Below are 17,515 nucleotides of genomic sequence, written 5' to 3' on the forward strand. Positions count from 1 at the left end.
GTGATAGCGTGTGATAATGAACACTGGATGCTCCCGCTGACACCCCAGCAATGGTGATGCTCTTTGGGTTTCCACCAAAAGTGGCAATGTTTTCTTTTATCCAACGAAGAGCCATGGATTGATCCTTTAAGCCGTTGTTGCCTGGAACTACCTCATCTTCGGTGCTTAGGAATCCTAAAGAAACAACAGAAAATCCATGAAATAGAACCTGTAATATATTTGTATCAACTTTTTACATAATATCTCTAGTGTGTACAGAACATGATGCAAATCTATATTTAAGTTTCTTAATTCATATGTTGACAGCTTGAAATAAACTTGTCACACATTCTGTACTCAAGCTCAATTATAGTAACTAGAATTTTAAGTATAACAGTTCTGAATTTCGGTTCGACAGCTACCGTCCAAAGATCATCAAAGGAAGTTCTATATTCTTCCATGTGAAAATATTTGAGACATATGATACTAGTAGAAATGTTAATCTGTCTTTCCGCAGTATGTATGTTAATGTATAATTAGATATGATGCTCTTATCTAGTAGTCATGAATACATGCTTTCATAAAATATCAACAAAATATTGTTAGTCTAGTTACCAACTAGGCTTAACGATGAAACTCTATACATTCCAACCAGATTCATTTTAGTAAAAATAAATCGTATCTCAACTTCTTATATAAGTTAATAGTGAGAAGCAATCCCCCTACATAATCATATATGGGATGATCTTTTTTTTAACCGTCTCATAATACAATCTCCATAGAATCATCTTGAAACACCTCAAAACTATTGATTCTATTTATGGGACATCAAAATCTTGTCCAAGCACTTGGTAACACATGACTTTAATTCATTAACGTTCATATCATGAAGATGTATTACAAGAGCACAGACTTAAATCCACTTAAACTACTAAGTAAAAAAATTTATCAAAATTAGGATAAATATACTAACGAAGGATTAGTCCAACATATTCCTCTTGTTCTTGCTTTCAAAAAAAAAACATTCTTAGCTTCACATATATATTATTCGTAAAATATATGGGTATTAAATAGTTATTAGTGTAAAAAAAAACAATTACTATATCATTCATCCTTCCACCATTTGTACTATTTGTTATCAGTGTTTATATAAGTTAGACAGAGATTAGTTAATTTTGATGTTTATAAATAATCATGATATTAGGTTTGAAGTAACTTGTAACAGTTAGAAGTTAACAAAGGCTTACAATAAAGTTGATAATGTTTATAAGTTGATTTTGTATTCGTTTTCTTTCTTTATCATCATAAAAGATTCATAGATGATACTTGAGTTCTGTATTCTTGATAAACAAATTTCTTGTTATTAATGTTTATAGTTTAACTTGTTTCTTAGTGATTAAATTGATTTAAATCATAAGATTTTTTATTAAAACCATATTTGTGATACAATTATGAGAGAAGTATCATGAGAAAGTACGTTTACGAAACTAACGATATCTATGATAATATCCCTCTGTTCATTTTTAAATCCACTTTGAGCACCACTAAAAAGTATTAAATCTGTACTGTATATTTAATACTTAGTTTCACTCCTACCAAAACACAAAATTTATTATCCAATTGGTAGAATTAGCAGGCTATGGATTACTGTAGAAACTTAAAGAAAATTAGAAACAGATAAACACTGATAAAATAAGAACATCTTAAAATAAGCTTCGAAAGTGTACTACAAACAAGCAAACAAGACGTTCTGTTTAAGAGAAGAAGAAGAAGATAGAAATAAATTATAAAAAGTTGGATAATGGGAATATTTACATATATAGAAAAGGTAACAAATAAAATAGGTAGAAAACTAGGTACACCAAACGCGACGAAGAAAATTAGAATAGAACATCAGAAAGTAAATGAAATAAAGTTTTAGGCACTTCAAAATATTTTTTGTAATTATATTGAAATAAGATAGTATATATTTAAGAAGGCATACATAAACATTTAGGGAAATATCACAAGGGATCTAGTAAAAATTGAGAATAGTGAGAAGAAAAAAATATGGGCATAAGGAAGAAAATGGAACAGACTTCTATTGAGTTCATTATGGTTTTTACAGAAAGAAAGAGAAAATAAAATATTTTGACTTTCTACTTGAGCATACGACACTGGAGAGCTGCTGAAAGCCTTATTATAAATGCTAATTTTGCCTTTAAAAACTGAAATAAATGTTAGGAATAGTGAAGATTTATATTTATGTCTAGAAAAGAAATACTTTCAATATACTGAACAATTAATTACGTGCAAGGGAGTTGAGGAGGTTCAGTTTGTATTTTGGAAGGAAATCAACAAAAGAATGCTACTACTGTATGCACACAGACACATACGCCAACACAAACACACACACACACTGAAAAATACGTTCAATGATCACCAATAGGAACGCAAGATGTGTCATAAATATATATATATATATATATATATATATATGGCACATTTTGTATTTTCCTATCCTATCGGTAATCATTGAACGCATATTTGTAAGCATCAAAAACACAACGATCAATTAACCGCAAAGGAGCTCAAGAGAAAATATCGAGAAGAAAAATTTTGAAGGACTTACTGCAGGATGTAATGGGAAAATTAATACAAATATTGAAGATAATGCGTACGCCAATATTCTCAGGTTACCGAAGGAAAGTGATGTATTCCGACTTCTAAATTGCATTGGGTTATAATGTAGTGATTGCAGAATATTAACATGTTGAAAATGCTACCTTACCTAGTGGTCCAAGTCGATAATTGATTGTTACCATAACAACATTTCTCTCCATCAAAAATTTAGGCCCATAATGTTTCCATGATCTATATAGGAAGGCTCCTCCATGAATGTAGACAAGCACATCCAGATTCGGATTATGGCCTCTTTCAGGTAACTTGCAAAACAAGAAAATATTTATTGACTTGCTGTGGATATAAACTGATCTACATTCACCCTAAATTGCTTCTACAAGGGAAATACTAAGATAGTATATGGAAATCGAGCTTTTAGTCCGACAGTCGCGAGAGTAGTCCGTGATTGAATTTGCAAAGTAAAGCTTAGGTGATTTTAACTCAGTAAGACAGCAAACTGTATGATTTTATTAATATCGAATATAAGTAGGAATGTATGTGCAATTCGGATATTATACTGATGTCGCAAGCACATGTTAATTTAACGGTCGCTGTTAAAATCCTGGCCAGTACAAGAAATTCTGTGGAAGATAAAAATAATTAGCATATTAGGAAAGTTTTCTTCCTTTGATTTGAAGAGACAAAAAATTAATTTTTCCTATATAACTTCTCTCAAGAATCTCCAATGAATGCACCAAAAATTATGTAATAAATAAATAATTTGAATAAATAAATTATTATGATAGAATAAAAGCTATGAACATCAGATTGGTAACGAATTACATACTTTTTAGTGTCACAAGAAATTGTTTTTCTCGATTTTCTCGAAACCTAAGCACAAGAATTTACGCTCAGAATATATATGTCATTTTGTTGAGTGCAAAGTGATCTATCGATTGATATTATCACAGTATTGTGTCCACTTCTTCCTAGTAGTAGTAGAGCAAAGTTACAGTCAGAAACCGAGAACACCAGCCGATCTTAGAAGGTGAGGTGCTGGACGGAGTTCAGCTAGTTTTTCCGGGATTGTGACTGTAGCTTGCCCTACATTGGGAAGGAGTGAACACAATACTGTAATAATATATATTATACTTGAACATTATTATAGTTAAACAAAACTTAAAGTTTACCAAATAATCATAATACTGAACTATATTTCATTAACCATATCACATAGTATAGTCTTAATAATGTCATAATGAGAAGCTTGATTAATGTATTTGGTCTAGGAATTAATTCGTGCGGTTGGTACGCACACATTGAAGCTGTAGTACAAACACAAAATACATAAATACCTTAAGAAAAATATTGTCCATCGCTAGCCACCACTTTCGCCCATCTGTCAGGCAATGTACGGATTCCGTGGCGAAAGAAGTCCTCATCCTTGGAAGCGATCCAGTCAGAGACCCATGTTTCGATATCTTCTGAAGAAGTAAACCGCTGTCCAATCAAATCGTTGTTCATGCAATCGAACAAGTAGTAGTCCGAAGGAGCAACGTCTGGTGAATACGGCGGGTGGGGTAAAACTTCCCATCCGACATTTTCTAAATAGGTTTTGACCGGTTTTGCGACATGTGGGCGAGCATAATCATGTTGAACAATAAGTTTATCATGTCTGTTCTCCCATTCTGGTCGTGTTCTGGCCAGAGCTTGCTTCAAACGCATTAATTGTCGTCGATAACGTTCTCCATTAATAGTTTCACCCGGTTGCAGCAGCTCATAGTACACCACACCTTTCATATCCCACCATATGCACAGCATAACCTTTGCACAGTGAATATCTCGTTTTGGTTGTGATGGACCTGGTTCACCTGGTTTCACCCAGGCCTTTTTTCGTTTAGGGTTCTCGTAATGGATCCACTTCTCATCACCCGTAATAATTCGATGCAGAAACCCCTTTCTGCTCTGTTGTTGAAGCAGCAATTCGCAAATGGTTTTTCGTCTTTCAACGTCTCTGTCTTTTAATTCATGTGGAACCCAATGTGACATCTTTTGAATCATTCCCATGGCTTTCAAGCGTTTGGAGACTGTTGTTTGATCAACGCCTAATGATGCTGCAAGTTGTTCCTGCGTTTGACACGAATCCTGTTCGAGCAATGCTGTCAATTCTTCGTCTTGAAATTTTCTTTGGCTGTCCAGCTCGCTCTTGGTCTGCCAAGCCGAAATCACCACTTCTAAACCGTGCAAACCACTTCTGACACGTTCGGTCAGCTAGAGCATGGTCACGATACACTTCCACCAAAATACGATGACTTTCAGTCGCACTTTTCTGCATGTTAAAGTAATGCAGCAGGACACCCCGCAAAAACACTTTATCAGGCACAAATTGCGCCATGTTCACTTAACTACAAACTGGTGTTGTTGACGCTTTAATCCACTGCCCTATACTACGAACGATACGCGATGACAGGGGTTTGCAACACATGTGTGGATACACGGAACTGTGGGACGCTCCGTTCGTTGCGCCATCTCTTGTCCACCCGCACGAATTAATTCCTAGACCAAATATACCTCAGTATCAGTTTCATCTTAATTGGTGGCGTGATCATCACACAGCAGCAACTTTTTTTTTTTTTTTTTTTTTTTTTAGATTTGCAAAGAAGTTCATTTTTCTCGACTTTCTCCAAAACTACGGATGAGAATTTTATTCACTCATATTTTTGTTTAACTCAATGTATGTCTTATCTCTGGACAAGTGTCTTTTTGTTAAGCCCTACTTATATTCTAGAATTTTTAAAAGCGAATATTTCCTTAACTGAGCATTTTGTAATTCCAAGTACTATTTTTTCAACCTCCATTAAGCACCAAAAGAGAAACACATGCGATGACGAAACGGGAATAAGACAAAGCTGTTTATTGAATGTCTTTCACCCCACACACCAACAGATAGATTCAGCTGTTGTGGAGTTCTGCTGTTTAACGCTTCTGGAATAGCGGGCGTCGAGAACATACCAATTGCAATCGAAGCGCCCGCCAAGTGTGGACTACATGATGAAATACAGTTTCTACAGGCAGAAGGATATAATGCACCAACTATTCATAATCAAGTTAGTAAGGGTTCTGGCTAGAACTTAATAAGCGATGGCTGCAGAAAGTTTAAAGAACATACAGACATACCTGACAAGGGTGACCAACGGTGGAAATCTGTGGCTACAGGTGACCTTGTTGAACGCTTAAATCACGTGTTTCGGGAAAGACGTAGATTACGATTTCTGAATTGTCTGCTGACTGCCCTGAAATTTCAAGATCAGCTCTCAATTTACATAACATGGTTCACACTTAGCAACAGGCGCTTCGACTTCACTCCATATGTTTTCACGCTCGCTACTCCACAATAGTTGTACAACTGAGTCTGTCTGTCAGTGTGTGAAAGGCTGGTGGTGGGGAGTGAACAATATCCAATAAACACCTTTATCATATCGCTGTTTCATTATCTCGTGTATTTTTCTCTGGTAGCTTACCGGAGTCTGAAAAAAGTACTTCTGGTAATTTCAACCTTTAAAATGAAACACTAACACACTACGCATTGAAAAAGCAAGGGAAACATTTTTCTAAAATCGAAGTTACAAATGGAAGAATATCCCCCTTTTATTATTAATGGACTTAATATCAGACAATAAGATTTCTTCCGAAGGTTAAATGAAGTTGTTTACAAATTTCCTTTAAAGTCGGATCTTTTACGACAGTTACTTTTTAACAAAGACATGGACAGATAAGCTGTTATTCAAATGCCAGCTGGGACAACTAGTAGAAATTCATTACCCTCACTTTAATTTTCAAGATTTTGTAATTTTTTCTTTTTGATTATGTTTGCTAGATATTTCAAGATAAGCGGTTCCGTACCTGGAATAAGAGTACTCGTCAGAGTACGAACTGGACTGTTCATGGATGTAGGGTTCAGGAAATAGAGACTCACATCAAAGTATAGCTGCAGTCAAATTTAATTATGGAAGTTAGGCAATTCGGATCATACATCTCTTTGAGCGTCCAACATACGAAATATTGACTTCTTAAAAACAAGGAAACAATGACTCTCGGACTACATTACTTACTTTCAGTTATCGATGGTTCATTTTTCATGTTATCGGCGTTTCTTTTTGCACTTCCGTATTGACGGTAGCGATCAGAGGTATCAAAATCATTATCCAATCGCATATGCTAAGGTTATGCCCATGCGGATCTGTTCGGGTTATAATTATAGAAACAGTTTGTTTCCAGATGCTTAACCATTTCTGTGGGTTCTTTGTGACAATCAGTGGAACCATTCCAATCATTTAACATCCGGTTCTATCATTAATATAACAAATTAACTTATTATTCCAAAGTACAAAATATCGTGACCTCATTTTGTATTCCTTTGCATCAGCGCATTTCCATTTCTCACAGAAAGTTAACCGCATGTTGCACAAACGAATTCAATCTGCACAACGGCAGAATTACATTTTGACTGATGAAATGCTCTACAAAATTAGTGAAATGTCTAAGGATATAAGGGCTAAAAAAAACGGCTTTTCCGAAAAGACACCGAAGTTTTTTCCGCGATTTCTTTGCCTGGGAAATTTTGGACTTTTTCTTTTAATATTTCAAGTTTAGTCGAAAGACAACATTAAGTTCCACCTTGGTTTTCCCATCTTAACTTTAAATTAAATATTTACTTACAGCATTCTGAAGGAAAATATTCTAGAAGTTAAGAATCAAAGAAAATCGGGTATTTGATAGGATATAAAGGTGCAAGTCAGTTTACGCACTTTAGTTCAAACGAATTTTTAAGAGAGCTATTTCATTAATATTCAAAGACAAAAATGCTTTACTAAAAACTATAATAGTGTTAGCAATAAATGTTCTGAAAATGTAGTAAATTCCATGATACAAATTATCATTAAAACATTAGAGGATTGGAATTAGGAATTAAATTTCTGGACTTTCGGTATCTAAGGTCATGTTAGCCCGTCAACAATGAATAAACTAAAATTTTATTATATCTATATAGAATAATTATTGAGACCATTAAAACTACGAGACTGGGGTTTAGAATGCTAACCACTAATTTCTCATTTCAGAAATTTTGACGTGATTCAATAGTAAGGAAAGAAGGAATTCTTTGAACAATGATGGTAGCTAACATCATACCCAAAATAACTATTTGTGGCGCCAATTTTGTAAAATGAACTATTCGAAACTTAGGACAAAATATTTTCCGAACAGAGAACGAGATATAAACAAGATTTTCTGGAAAACTTTCTAGAGATGCAAGGGCTCGGAAAAAAACGGCTTTTTTGAAAAAAAAACTCGGTTTTTTCTGCTTCGCTTTTTTGCTTGGGAAATTTTGGGCTTTTTTGAAAATTTTGCTTTAAACTGATAAAGCAGACTTTGTTTCGCTTCTCTACAACAAAAAAACTGGTTTAATTAGTGGTTGATGCAAATAATAATATGAAACCTCGAAAATAAACCATGAATTACAAAAAGATTTTTTTTTTTAAATTCTTAACATATTTACATTATGAATTCCAAAGGATTAACCAATATATGTAATAATATTTTAACCTCTTATATACAGTAAGTACTTTATAAATGATACACAAATTACCAAAATGTTATGTAGTATTTTTACTTCAAAATACCACACACCCTCTTTTTGAAACAAAATAAAGAAAAACATGAGAGAAATCTGCACATCAAGAGCTTCGTTTCGGGTGGTTCTGTATATTCTTGAAATTTTTCAGTTAAGTTTTAACTTTCATATACATTGTATGAATATTTCGAACAAATTTTTCACTGATTGATCACATACGTAATAACCTGTTACCACCTATCAGGTGCTTCGGATCTGCAAAATCGGTAAAGCTCCAAATTCTGTAATGCACTGACTGTTCCTTAAGCTTGTTCAGAATCGGGAAAGTATCGAATTTTATGTTCATAGATCATATACGTCTGAGCGTATGGTTTCCTAGGCTGTATAATATATAACCACCATCACGGTTTACCCAGTCCTGAAGGTTTCTGAATTTTTAACAAGAAAATTCAACATATCGTTACGAAACTTTTATTTATTTTATTTTATTTTATTTTATTTTATTGTTTTTTTTTTTTACAAAAAAGAAAAACTATGGAATATATTTAAAAAGCGTGGAAGAATCAGAAGAATCAGTCACTATTCCAGTTCACAAGAAAGACGAAAAAATTGATTGTAATAATTATCGAGGCATTTCTCTTAACATTCTATTAATAAGATTGACCCCATACGCAGATGAAATTATTGGAGATTGTCAGTGTGGATTTAGTCGAAATCGACCAGATATTTACCATTCGACAAATACTCGAAAAGAACTGATAATATATTACCCAGTACATCAACTATTTATTGATTTTAGAAAGGCTTACGACTCGGTTAGGAGGAAAACATTGTACAACATTCTTACAGAATTTGGAATACCAAACAAGCTAGATTTATTAAGGTTTTAAATAAATCCCAGAATAAAGTCCGAGTAGAAAAATGCGAGGTTCCACGTCGAGATTGGCCTGAAACAAGGATATGCGTTATCGCAGTTATTATTCAGCTTTGTTCCGGAGTGCGCTATAAGAAAAATAAAAGATAGGAACCAGGGCCTAGAGTTGACTGGTATTCACCAGGTTATGGTGTATGCTGATGATGTAAATCTGATAGAAGTACAATCGAAAGAAATGCAGAGGCCTTATTAAACGCTTGCAGGGACATGAGTAAATGCAGAGAAATCTAAATACAATGAAGTTCACAAGGATCGTAATACGGCAAATTATGAATGCGTTAAAATATCAATTAATACTTTCGACACAGTGGATACTTTCAAATATCTTGGATCAGTATTACCAGACCAAATCTTAACCACAATGAAATTAAATGTCGACTGAAATCAGGAAATTCAATGTTATTATTCAGTTCCAAATATTTTTTCGTCACGAATTCTGTCAAGGAATTTAAAGCTTAAAATATATAAAATGATAATCATGCCTGTTATGCTTTATGATTGTGAAACATGGTCGCTTACGCTGAGGGAAGAACGCAGACTGAAATTATTTGATAATAAAATTCTGGGACGAATATTTGGACCCAAGAGGAATGGGAATGGGGAATGGGGAATGGCGGAAACTTCATAACGAGGAACTACATAATGTATATGGTTTACCCAACATTGTTAGGGTCGTCAAGTCTAGGAGGCTTAAGTGGGCGGGTCATGTAGCTAGAATGGAAGAAAGTAGGAACGCTTTCAAAGTTTTAACTGGAAATCAAATCGGGAAACGTCCATTAGGAAAACCTAGGCTCAGATGGGAGGACAATATTAAGATGGATCCAGCAGAAATAGAAATATAGAGTAGAAACTGGATTGAATTGGATAAGTGGGATACGGACAAAATCTCGCACCTGAAACCTCGCCGCCCAAAACCTCGCGGGACAAAATCTCGCCGGGCCAAAAACTCCCCGCCCAAAATCTCACGTTACCAAAACTACGCCGCTCAAAATATCGTGGGCCAAAATCTCGCCTGCTCAAAACCTCGCGGCCAAAACCTTGCGGAATGAAACCATTCCTTAAAATTCACCCAATGAGTTCGTTAATACGCAATTCTATATTATTATTATTATTATTATTATTATTATTATTATTATTATTATTATTATTATTATTATTATTATTATTATTACTACTAATAATAATAATAATGATAATAATAATAAAAAGAAGAAGAAGATACAAAATATCGTGAGCTTGGGCTTTCTTGGGTTATTCCCGTTTCTTCCTACTTTCTTCGTTCCATCATTTCCTTCATCCTGATCATCTACGTCTCCTTTAACATACAAAACATAATCGAGGGATGTAAAAATTCAGATATTATTTCATACTTTCATAAATATTATTAGATTTTGATAGAATTTCCTAAGGCCAGCGTCAAAGTGAAGTAAAAACCATCCCAGGTTGAGACCCCATATATGTTGCAAATTTGATTGAGACCAATCGAGTGGTTCAAGAGTTATTAAGTCACAAACGCAGCCACATTCATTTTTATGTATTTCTATATGGCTCCACCTTCCCCTCCCTCTTCCCGTCAAAGTGAAATGATAAAAACCATCCCAGGCTTTAATTTGATATTTGTGGCAAATTAGATCGAGATTGGTCTCGTGGTTCAAGAGTTATTAAGTTTTATTTATTTTTAAATATATCCCTCTCCTCTTCGTTGTGCCGCCAAAATGAAATTCTAAAACACATTCCAGGCACAAACCTCATCTATGTTGAAAATTTCATCGAGATCCGTCAAGTGGTTCAAGAGATATGATGTCAAAAAAATAGTCATTTTCATTTTTATATAGGATAGATTTTCAAAGCACGCGTTAGAATTTTTCGTCTGATTATTTAAAATGCAATTATGTGTTATTGCAAAATACATACAAACAGCAATAGAGCATTCAACATCGAAGAAATCGTCGTAACGACGTTTTATACTGACCACATTTCCTCCAGGCGAGATTACGTCCTGCGTAGTTTAGACCAGGCGAGATTCTGTGTCCCGAGATCAGGACCGCGAGGTTTTGGCCAGGCGAGATTTTGGGACGCGAGGTTTTGGCCGGCGAGATTTTCGCCCACGCGTGTTGGATAGGCGAGGTTTTGGCCAGGCGAGGTTTCGGCCCGGCGAGATTTTGGGCCACGAGGTTCTGGCCGCAAGGTTTTGTTCCCAAATCTGGATAAGGACAGAAGTCAATGGAGAGCTTTTGTCCTAGAGAGAGAGAGAGAGAATACATTTAAGTTAAGCACAACTGCACAACAAACATGAGTGAATGGTTAGCTTTCGCGCTTCTATCGTGAAGTCTGGGATTCAACCCAGCATTAGACCATTTTGACAAAAGTTTTTCTTAATTCCATCTTTAAATGTAGAGATAGTGCGTGTATTGTGAGTCCTGGCCGACTTCCTTTCTAATCGTTGTTAAATCTTTGTTAGTACTAATTACCAGCAGTAATGGATTTGCGAGGAGGGTTAGGGTGGGAATATCTTTCGGATTGAAGCCTCTACTCCGAAATTACGGAATTTCTAAAACAAACTAAATATTAATTTTGCTTTTACTCATAAATTTCAAGCTGTCCTCAAATAAAAAAAAATTAGGAATTTTTAGAAAAAACAGCATTAATAAGAAAAACCCCTCCCAAAATACTTTTCTAAATCCGCCACTGATTATCAGTATAAAATGGTCTTCAAGGTTGTATCTGGAATATTATAGCTGAATATACAAACGAAACGAAATATTTGTTATGCCTGTACTCATAAACTTAAGCTCCTCTTAAATAAAAGTTAGGAATTTTTAGAAAAACCAAACATTATGCAGAAAAACCCTTCCCAAATATTTTTCTAAATCCGATATTGATTATTTCTATCAAATGGTATTCAAGCTTGTGTCAGGAAGATTATTGTTAAATCATTGCACAGCTACAGTATAACGGAAATGTGGAAGTACGCTTTTACGAATTGAAAAACGTTCGCTCTGACGGAAATATTAAGAAACATAAGTTTAATTATGTGCTAGAAGCTAGAGTACTAAGCTCTAAGAAGTGAAACACGGATGACTAAAAAAATGATCTAGAGAAGAAAAAAGTGTCGATAATTCAGAAGTTAAAATAGAGTTAAATAGCTTCTAAAATAGCCCTCAAATACTACGTATTTTATTTCTACTTTAATTCATAAACCATGTGCTCCATCCATCATGATGGTGAATTCCAGAGCGAAATATGGCATTCAGGTCATGGAATCTTACTTAACTTAAGAGTATACTATAAGAAAGCTATTTAAACAGAAAAATCATGAAAATGAAAAAAGCCAAAATTTCCAAAATTCTCGTTTTTTCCCCCAAAAAAGCCGGCTTTTTATGTGCAAAAAACCATCGATTCAAAAAAGCCGGCTTTTTTGCATCTCTAAAAATTTCTATATCTTTCTTGGTTTATGGTACTTTCTTTCTCCTAGTCTTTCAAATTGAATCTCGGCAACTAGTAAGATTATATATATATATATACAGTGAAACCTCTACTAACGGACACCTCTATAAAGCGGACCTCTCATAACGGACATATTTTGTAATCCCCAAACACTGTAATAGGAAAAAACATATTGGCAAACCTCTCTAAGGCGGACACCTCTCTATAGCGGACATTTTTTGATTCCCCACGGCTGTCCGCTTTAGAGAGGTTTCACTGTATATATATATATATATATATATATATATATATATATATATATATATATATATATATATATAACTTCCAGATACTCGATAGGATGGTTAGGCAACCAAAACCACATTTGGGATATGATAGTTGCATAACGTACCACCACGTTAAAAAAAATGCGCGTATACTGTAACTTACATTTCTACGCAATGATTTTGTTTTCGTAATGTATTACTTTTTCTTTGTCTGTTCATGGGAGAAAGAAGTTAGAAACTAATATTTCTTTAATATTTTATGCAACAATAGTGGGAAATAAAGATGATATAAGCGAAAAATAGAAATCAATAGCAACTTCGGCTCCTACAAACGTTGGCTGAACAAAGAAATGATAGCACAGGTATTTGGAATCAAGGTAGACGTGAAGTTTGAAACCGAGATTTCACAATATTTCTGTTTTAATTTTAATGCACATAGTACTACAAACTCCTTAAATACTAATTAAGTCAGGATTTTACATTCAAATTAAGTTGTAACATAATAATTCTCGTTAGAAAACCCGAATCGGTAATGCGAATTTAAGATTAGCCTATTTTAGATAGAATGAAAAAAATGTAAACAGTGTAACCTTAGTGTTTGGCCGAGTTGGTTGCGAGGCGAGTTAGTAAATTACATGTCTTCTGCGCGGCAGTTCCAGTCCGCCTCACTTCTTAATTTTTTTTAAATCACGAATTATATTAGCACACACTACATGGATGAAAATTCCCATGCCAGAAGCCTCAAGTTCACACACGATAAAATAGCATTTCTGCATTATGCAACTTTTTCAACTATGTTCAATAGGTATATTTATATTGAGACAAACCTCCGTCGATGGTTTGCTCTATTGGAAACTGTATTTTTGACGATACTTCCATTATCAAATATGTAGTTTTATTTAACGTAGAATTGCATACGCCAAAACAATTGAAAACTATCTCTTAACTTTCTTTTAACTTTACCTGAGTTGATTTTGAGTTTAACGTCTCCTTTAAACAGGAGGGCTATGTGAGACGTGGAACTGTTGATTAACGTGGAATCTGTACCACCGGGTCTCCCACGCCTTTTATCTGACGCATTATATATATATATTACTAACAGTATACAAAATTACTTTTATTATGCACACACCTGTGAATTTCCATGACAAATCAAGAATAATTCTGCTAATTTATATAATAATTATGAACGAATGTGTAATAGAACCTATATCAATAATTTACATGATTCCTCAATGTAACAAATACGGTAAATATAAACATGCGATCAATAGACATATTACATCAGAGTGAAATAGGCTTAAACTTCAGACAAAACAACATACCTTTCGTTTGTTCTCCCCGCCGGTATAGTGGTTAGTATGTGTGCCATTGGTGTACGGGGTTCCGGATCCGATTGCCGTTGAGAGAAAATGTCGAATTTTAACTGTCCTCAATGTTTTTGTTTTCGTATTCCTGTCGTCCAAGGTTACTGAAAATAACTGAAACGTGTGTATCGAGTAGAAAATACAGACAAGTTACTGACAAGGAGAAGGCAGACTAAGGTAAATTAACTTCGGGGCCATTTTTGGCAAGATGATAGTGAACATTTAGAGTGTTCATATTACAAACTAGGAGATCGCAATGGTGTAATATAGCAGAGAAAAAGCGTCTTATAGTTTTCGACTCGCATATGTCGTACGTTGCGCAAATTTGTCAAGTGACGGCGTGGCACAATCAGTAGCATCTCTGACACACATGCCCGGTCCCGGGTTCTATTCCCCTGGAGTCAACGTTTTTTTGTTTTTTGCTTGAACCATTAAAGTAGCTACTTCTAGCTACAAGTAAAATGTTAATTCACTATATGTTTATAACGAATTAAACAATAGAAATATTTAAATCACTTCTAAAATCTTTCAATGTTCCATGTTAACTACCAACGAATGTAATCTATTTCGTAAATATTTTGATATCACGAGTTATGTAATGGTTACCACAGTCTTTGTGTAAAAATATTCTTGACGCTTCGTGTCTACATCTGTTGACAATGTGTGTATTACAAGCACTGGCTCAAATGGCATGGTGTGATGAGGGGGACATGTCCCCTCCAATCTTGAAACTGAGCGACTGTCCTAATAATCTGATTTGAAATGTGAGTTTTGGGGAGAAATGTGATTATTTGTGTCCGATTGCCACAAAGGAAAATGAGATGAAGTAAATATCCCCCAGAATAAGCCTCAAATCTGCTCACCTCCCAAATTTGAAGACAACTCTGCTCCCATGCTTCTCCACAGTACTGTTTTTCAACTTCATAAATATTTTGAACATCACCTTAAAAATATGGGAACGGCCTTACCCGTCCAGCCCCCCATTGTTGGAAACAGATTTTTGCCGCTTATTACAAGGGGAAGGGGAAAAACTTCTTTGGTTATAGTAACATCCAGTATTACCAAAAGGGATTTCCTTCTCATCCCCCCTTGTAATTCTCACACTGTCTACAGATGTAGACACGAAGCGTCAAGAATATTTTTTACACGACGACTGTGGTAACATCATATAACTCCTGATATCAATATATTTACGAAATAGATTACATTTCGTTGCTAGTTAAGTGGAACATTGAAAGATTTTACAACTGATTTGAATATTTCTATTGTTTTAATTCATTATAAACATATGAAGAATTAACATTTTACTTATAGTTAGAAGTGGCTACTTTATTGGTTCAAGTAGAAAACGAAAAAGTTGACTCCAGCGCGAAACGAATGTGGGACCCTTGGCACGTAAGTCAAGGATGCTACTGATTCTGCCACGCCGTCACTTAGTAAACTGGCGCAAGATACGATATATGGGACGAGTCGAAAACTTTAAGACGCTTTTTGTCTGCTATATTAGGCCATTGCGTTCTTCCAGTTTGTAATATGAACACTTTAAATGTGCACTATCACCTTGAAAAAAATGGCCCCGAAGTTCATTTACCAAAGTATGCTTCCTCCTTGCGTGATACGTTCGGTAAATCAGTTACCTTAAAGAAAAGAAAAAGAGTGGTCTAAACCGCTTGCGGGTAGATCACTCTTAATGGTTAGTTCGAGATCCACCAAAGTAAGATTTTCCTTTTACCTGTACTCGAAGTTTCTCTTTCTCTTTGTGTTTATATCGGATTCGATTAAATAGAACTTCAAATAGAGACGACGTAGAATTGATTTATTGTCTAAGCCAAAAATTCTGATAAAGATACGACTATGATTTTATTATTATTATTATTATTATTATTATTATTATTATTATTATTATTATTATTATTATTATTATTATTATTATTATTATTATTATTATTATTAGTTAAAGTGCGAAGTTTAAAATGAGGCGATGCAGCATTTACGAAAACTAAATAATAATTTATTTGATAATATTCACTAGTCCACTATACATTTGCGAGAGTTTGCTTGGGGAAATGAAGGTATACAACAGTAATGAATAGTAAAAATATTACAATATAAACGGAAATGAATAGTAAAAATATTACAATAAAAATATATTATTAAAAATACTGATTTAGTAATTAGAGTTAAAAATGCCTTTCTAGTAAGAATTATATATAGAGAGGATTTACTTTAAAGTGTAATCCACACGAATATTCGAGTTTTAATCCGAGTAGAAATTGATAACTTAAATGATAATATTTACTTCATTACTTCTATAATTCTTTATTCTTGTGCATATTATAATTCTCTTTAAGTTATGATTTTTCCATTTCAAAACATGGAATAAGAATTAAATATAATATTCTATTTGTTAAGAAAACCTTTCAGTGATGATTTCAGGGGGTGACCTGAGGGAAAATTTGAGACTCTGTCGACCTAAAAAAAATTTCCCCTTCGGGGCCATATCTTCGATCATGCTCAAAGTGGACTAACAGTGTTTTGGCGTTTTCCGTCCTTTATATATTGGAAGAATCTTCTGAAATAACCAATGCTTATAAACAATTTAAGGATAATAATGAAATATTGAACATACTTAATATCTTGTTTTCAGCTATGGATTTTAGATTTGCAATTCATATAATGTTTTGATCTAATCAAATTCCAAAGAAAAGTAGTTGCCAAAGACTTATTCAAAGAAATATTCCCAGTCCTCTGATGAAAATACTAACACACTTTAAAAAAATACTCCCTACAGGGTTTAAACACATAAACTTCTGATTACCAGACTACTGACCCAAACCGCTCGACTATTTTGTATGCCTTCACGGAGTCTCTTTTGACTTTTGTGTAAAGTTGTTTTCTGCTCCACACTCGCTTTTATTTATGTCGGTACGACTAGGAGTTTGTGGTAAATATTTGGACGTTACAGGTCTTGCAATGTATAGAAGTCTTTTTCGTATAAATTACATTCGATTTTACGTCCTAATAACTTATACAGAACAGGTTGAATCTGTGAAGTGATTGGGGTTGGAATGATCGTAAATATTTTCATAGTTAGGAGTATGGATATGCAAATCGCCTTAACATGTGGTTTTCTTTATGTGGAATTTGGTACTGTGCAATGTCACACTGGGACTGTTACAATTTGTTACTTTGTATTACTTACTATAATGTCCGGAATAGATCCAAACGTTGAAGATGAAGAGAGAACAGAAACGATAAGAGCATTATAACCTTACCTAAATTGTGAAAT

At 34.2% G+C, this 17,515-nt stretch overlaps 1 protein-coding gene across 1 annotated transcript in view; it reads right to left on the bottom strand.

Annotated features, from left to right (window-relative positions):
• Window positions 1-17,515, bottom strand: part of LOC145662601 (venom carboxylesterase-6-like) — a gene marked incomplete in the record, with an annotated part of 151,579 nt that overhangs the window by 106,360 nt on the left and 27,704 nt on the right. The window contains 2 exon segments of the mRNA XM_081728317.1: window positions 1-174; window positions 2,750-2,903. Coding sequence (XP_081584443.1) covers window positions 1-174; window positions 2,750-2,903 — 328 coding nt within the window.

The sequence above is a fragment of the Thermobia domestica genome, chromosome 10, assembly GCF_964235325.1.
Source record: "Thermobia domestica chromosome 10, izTheDome1.hap1.1, whole genome shotgun sequence".
NCBI classification, from domain to species: Eukaryota; Metazoa; Arthropoda; class Insecta; order Zygentoma; family Lepismatidae; genus Thermobia; species Thermobia domestica.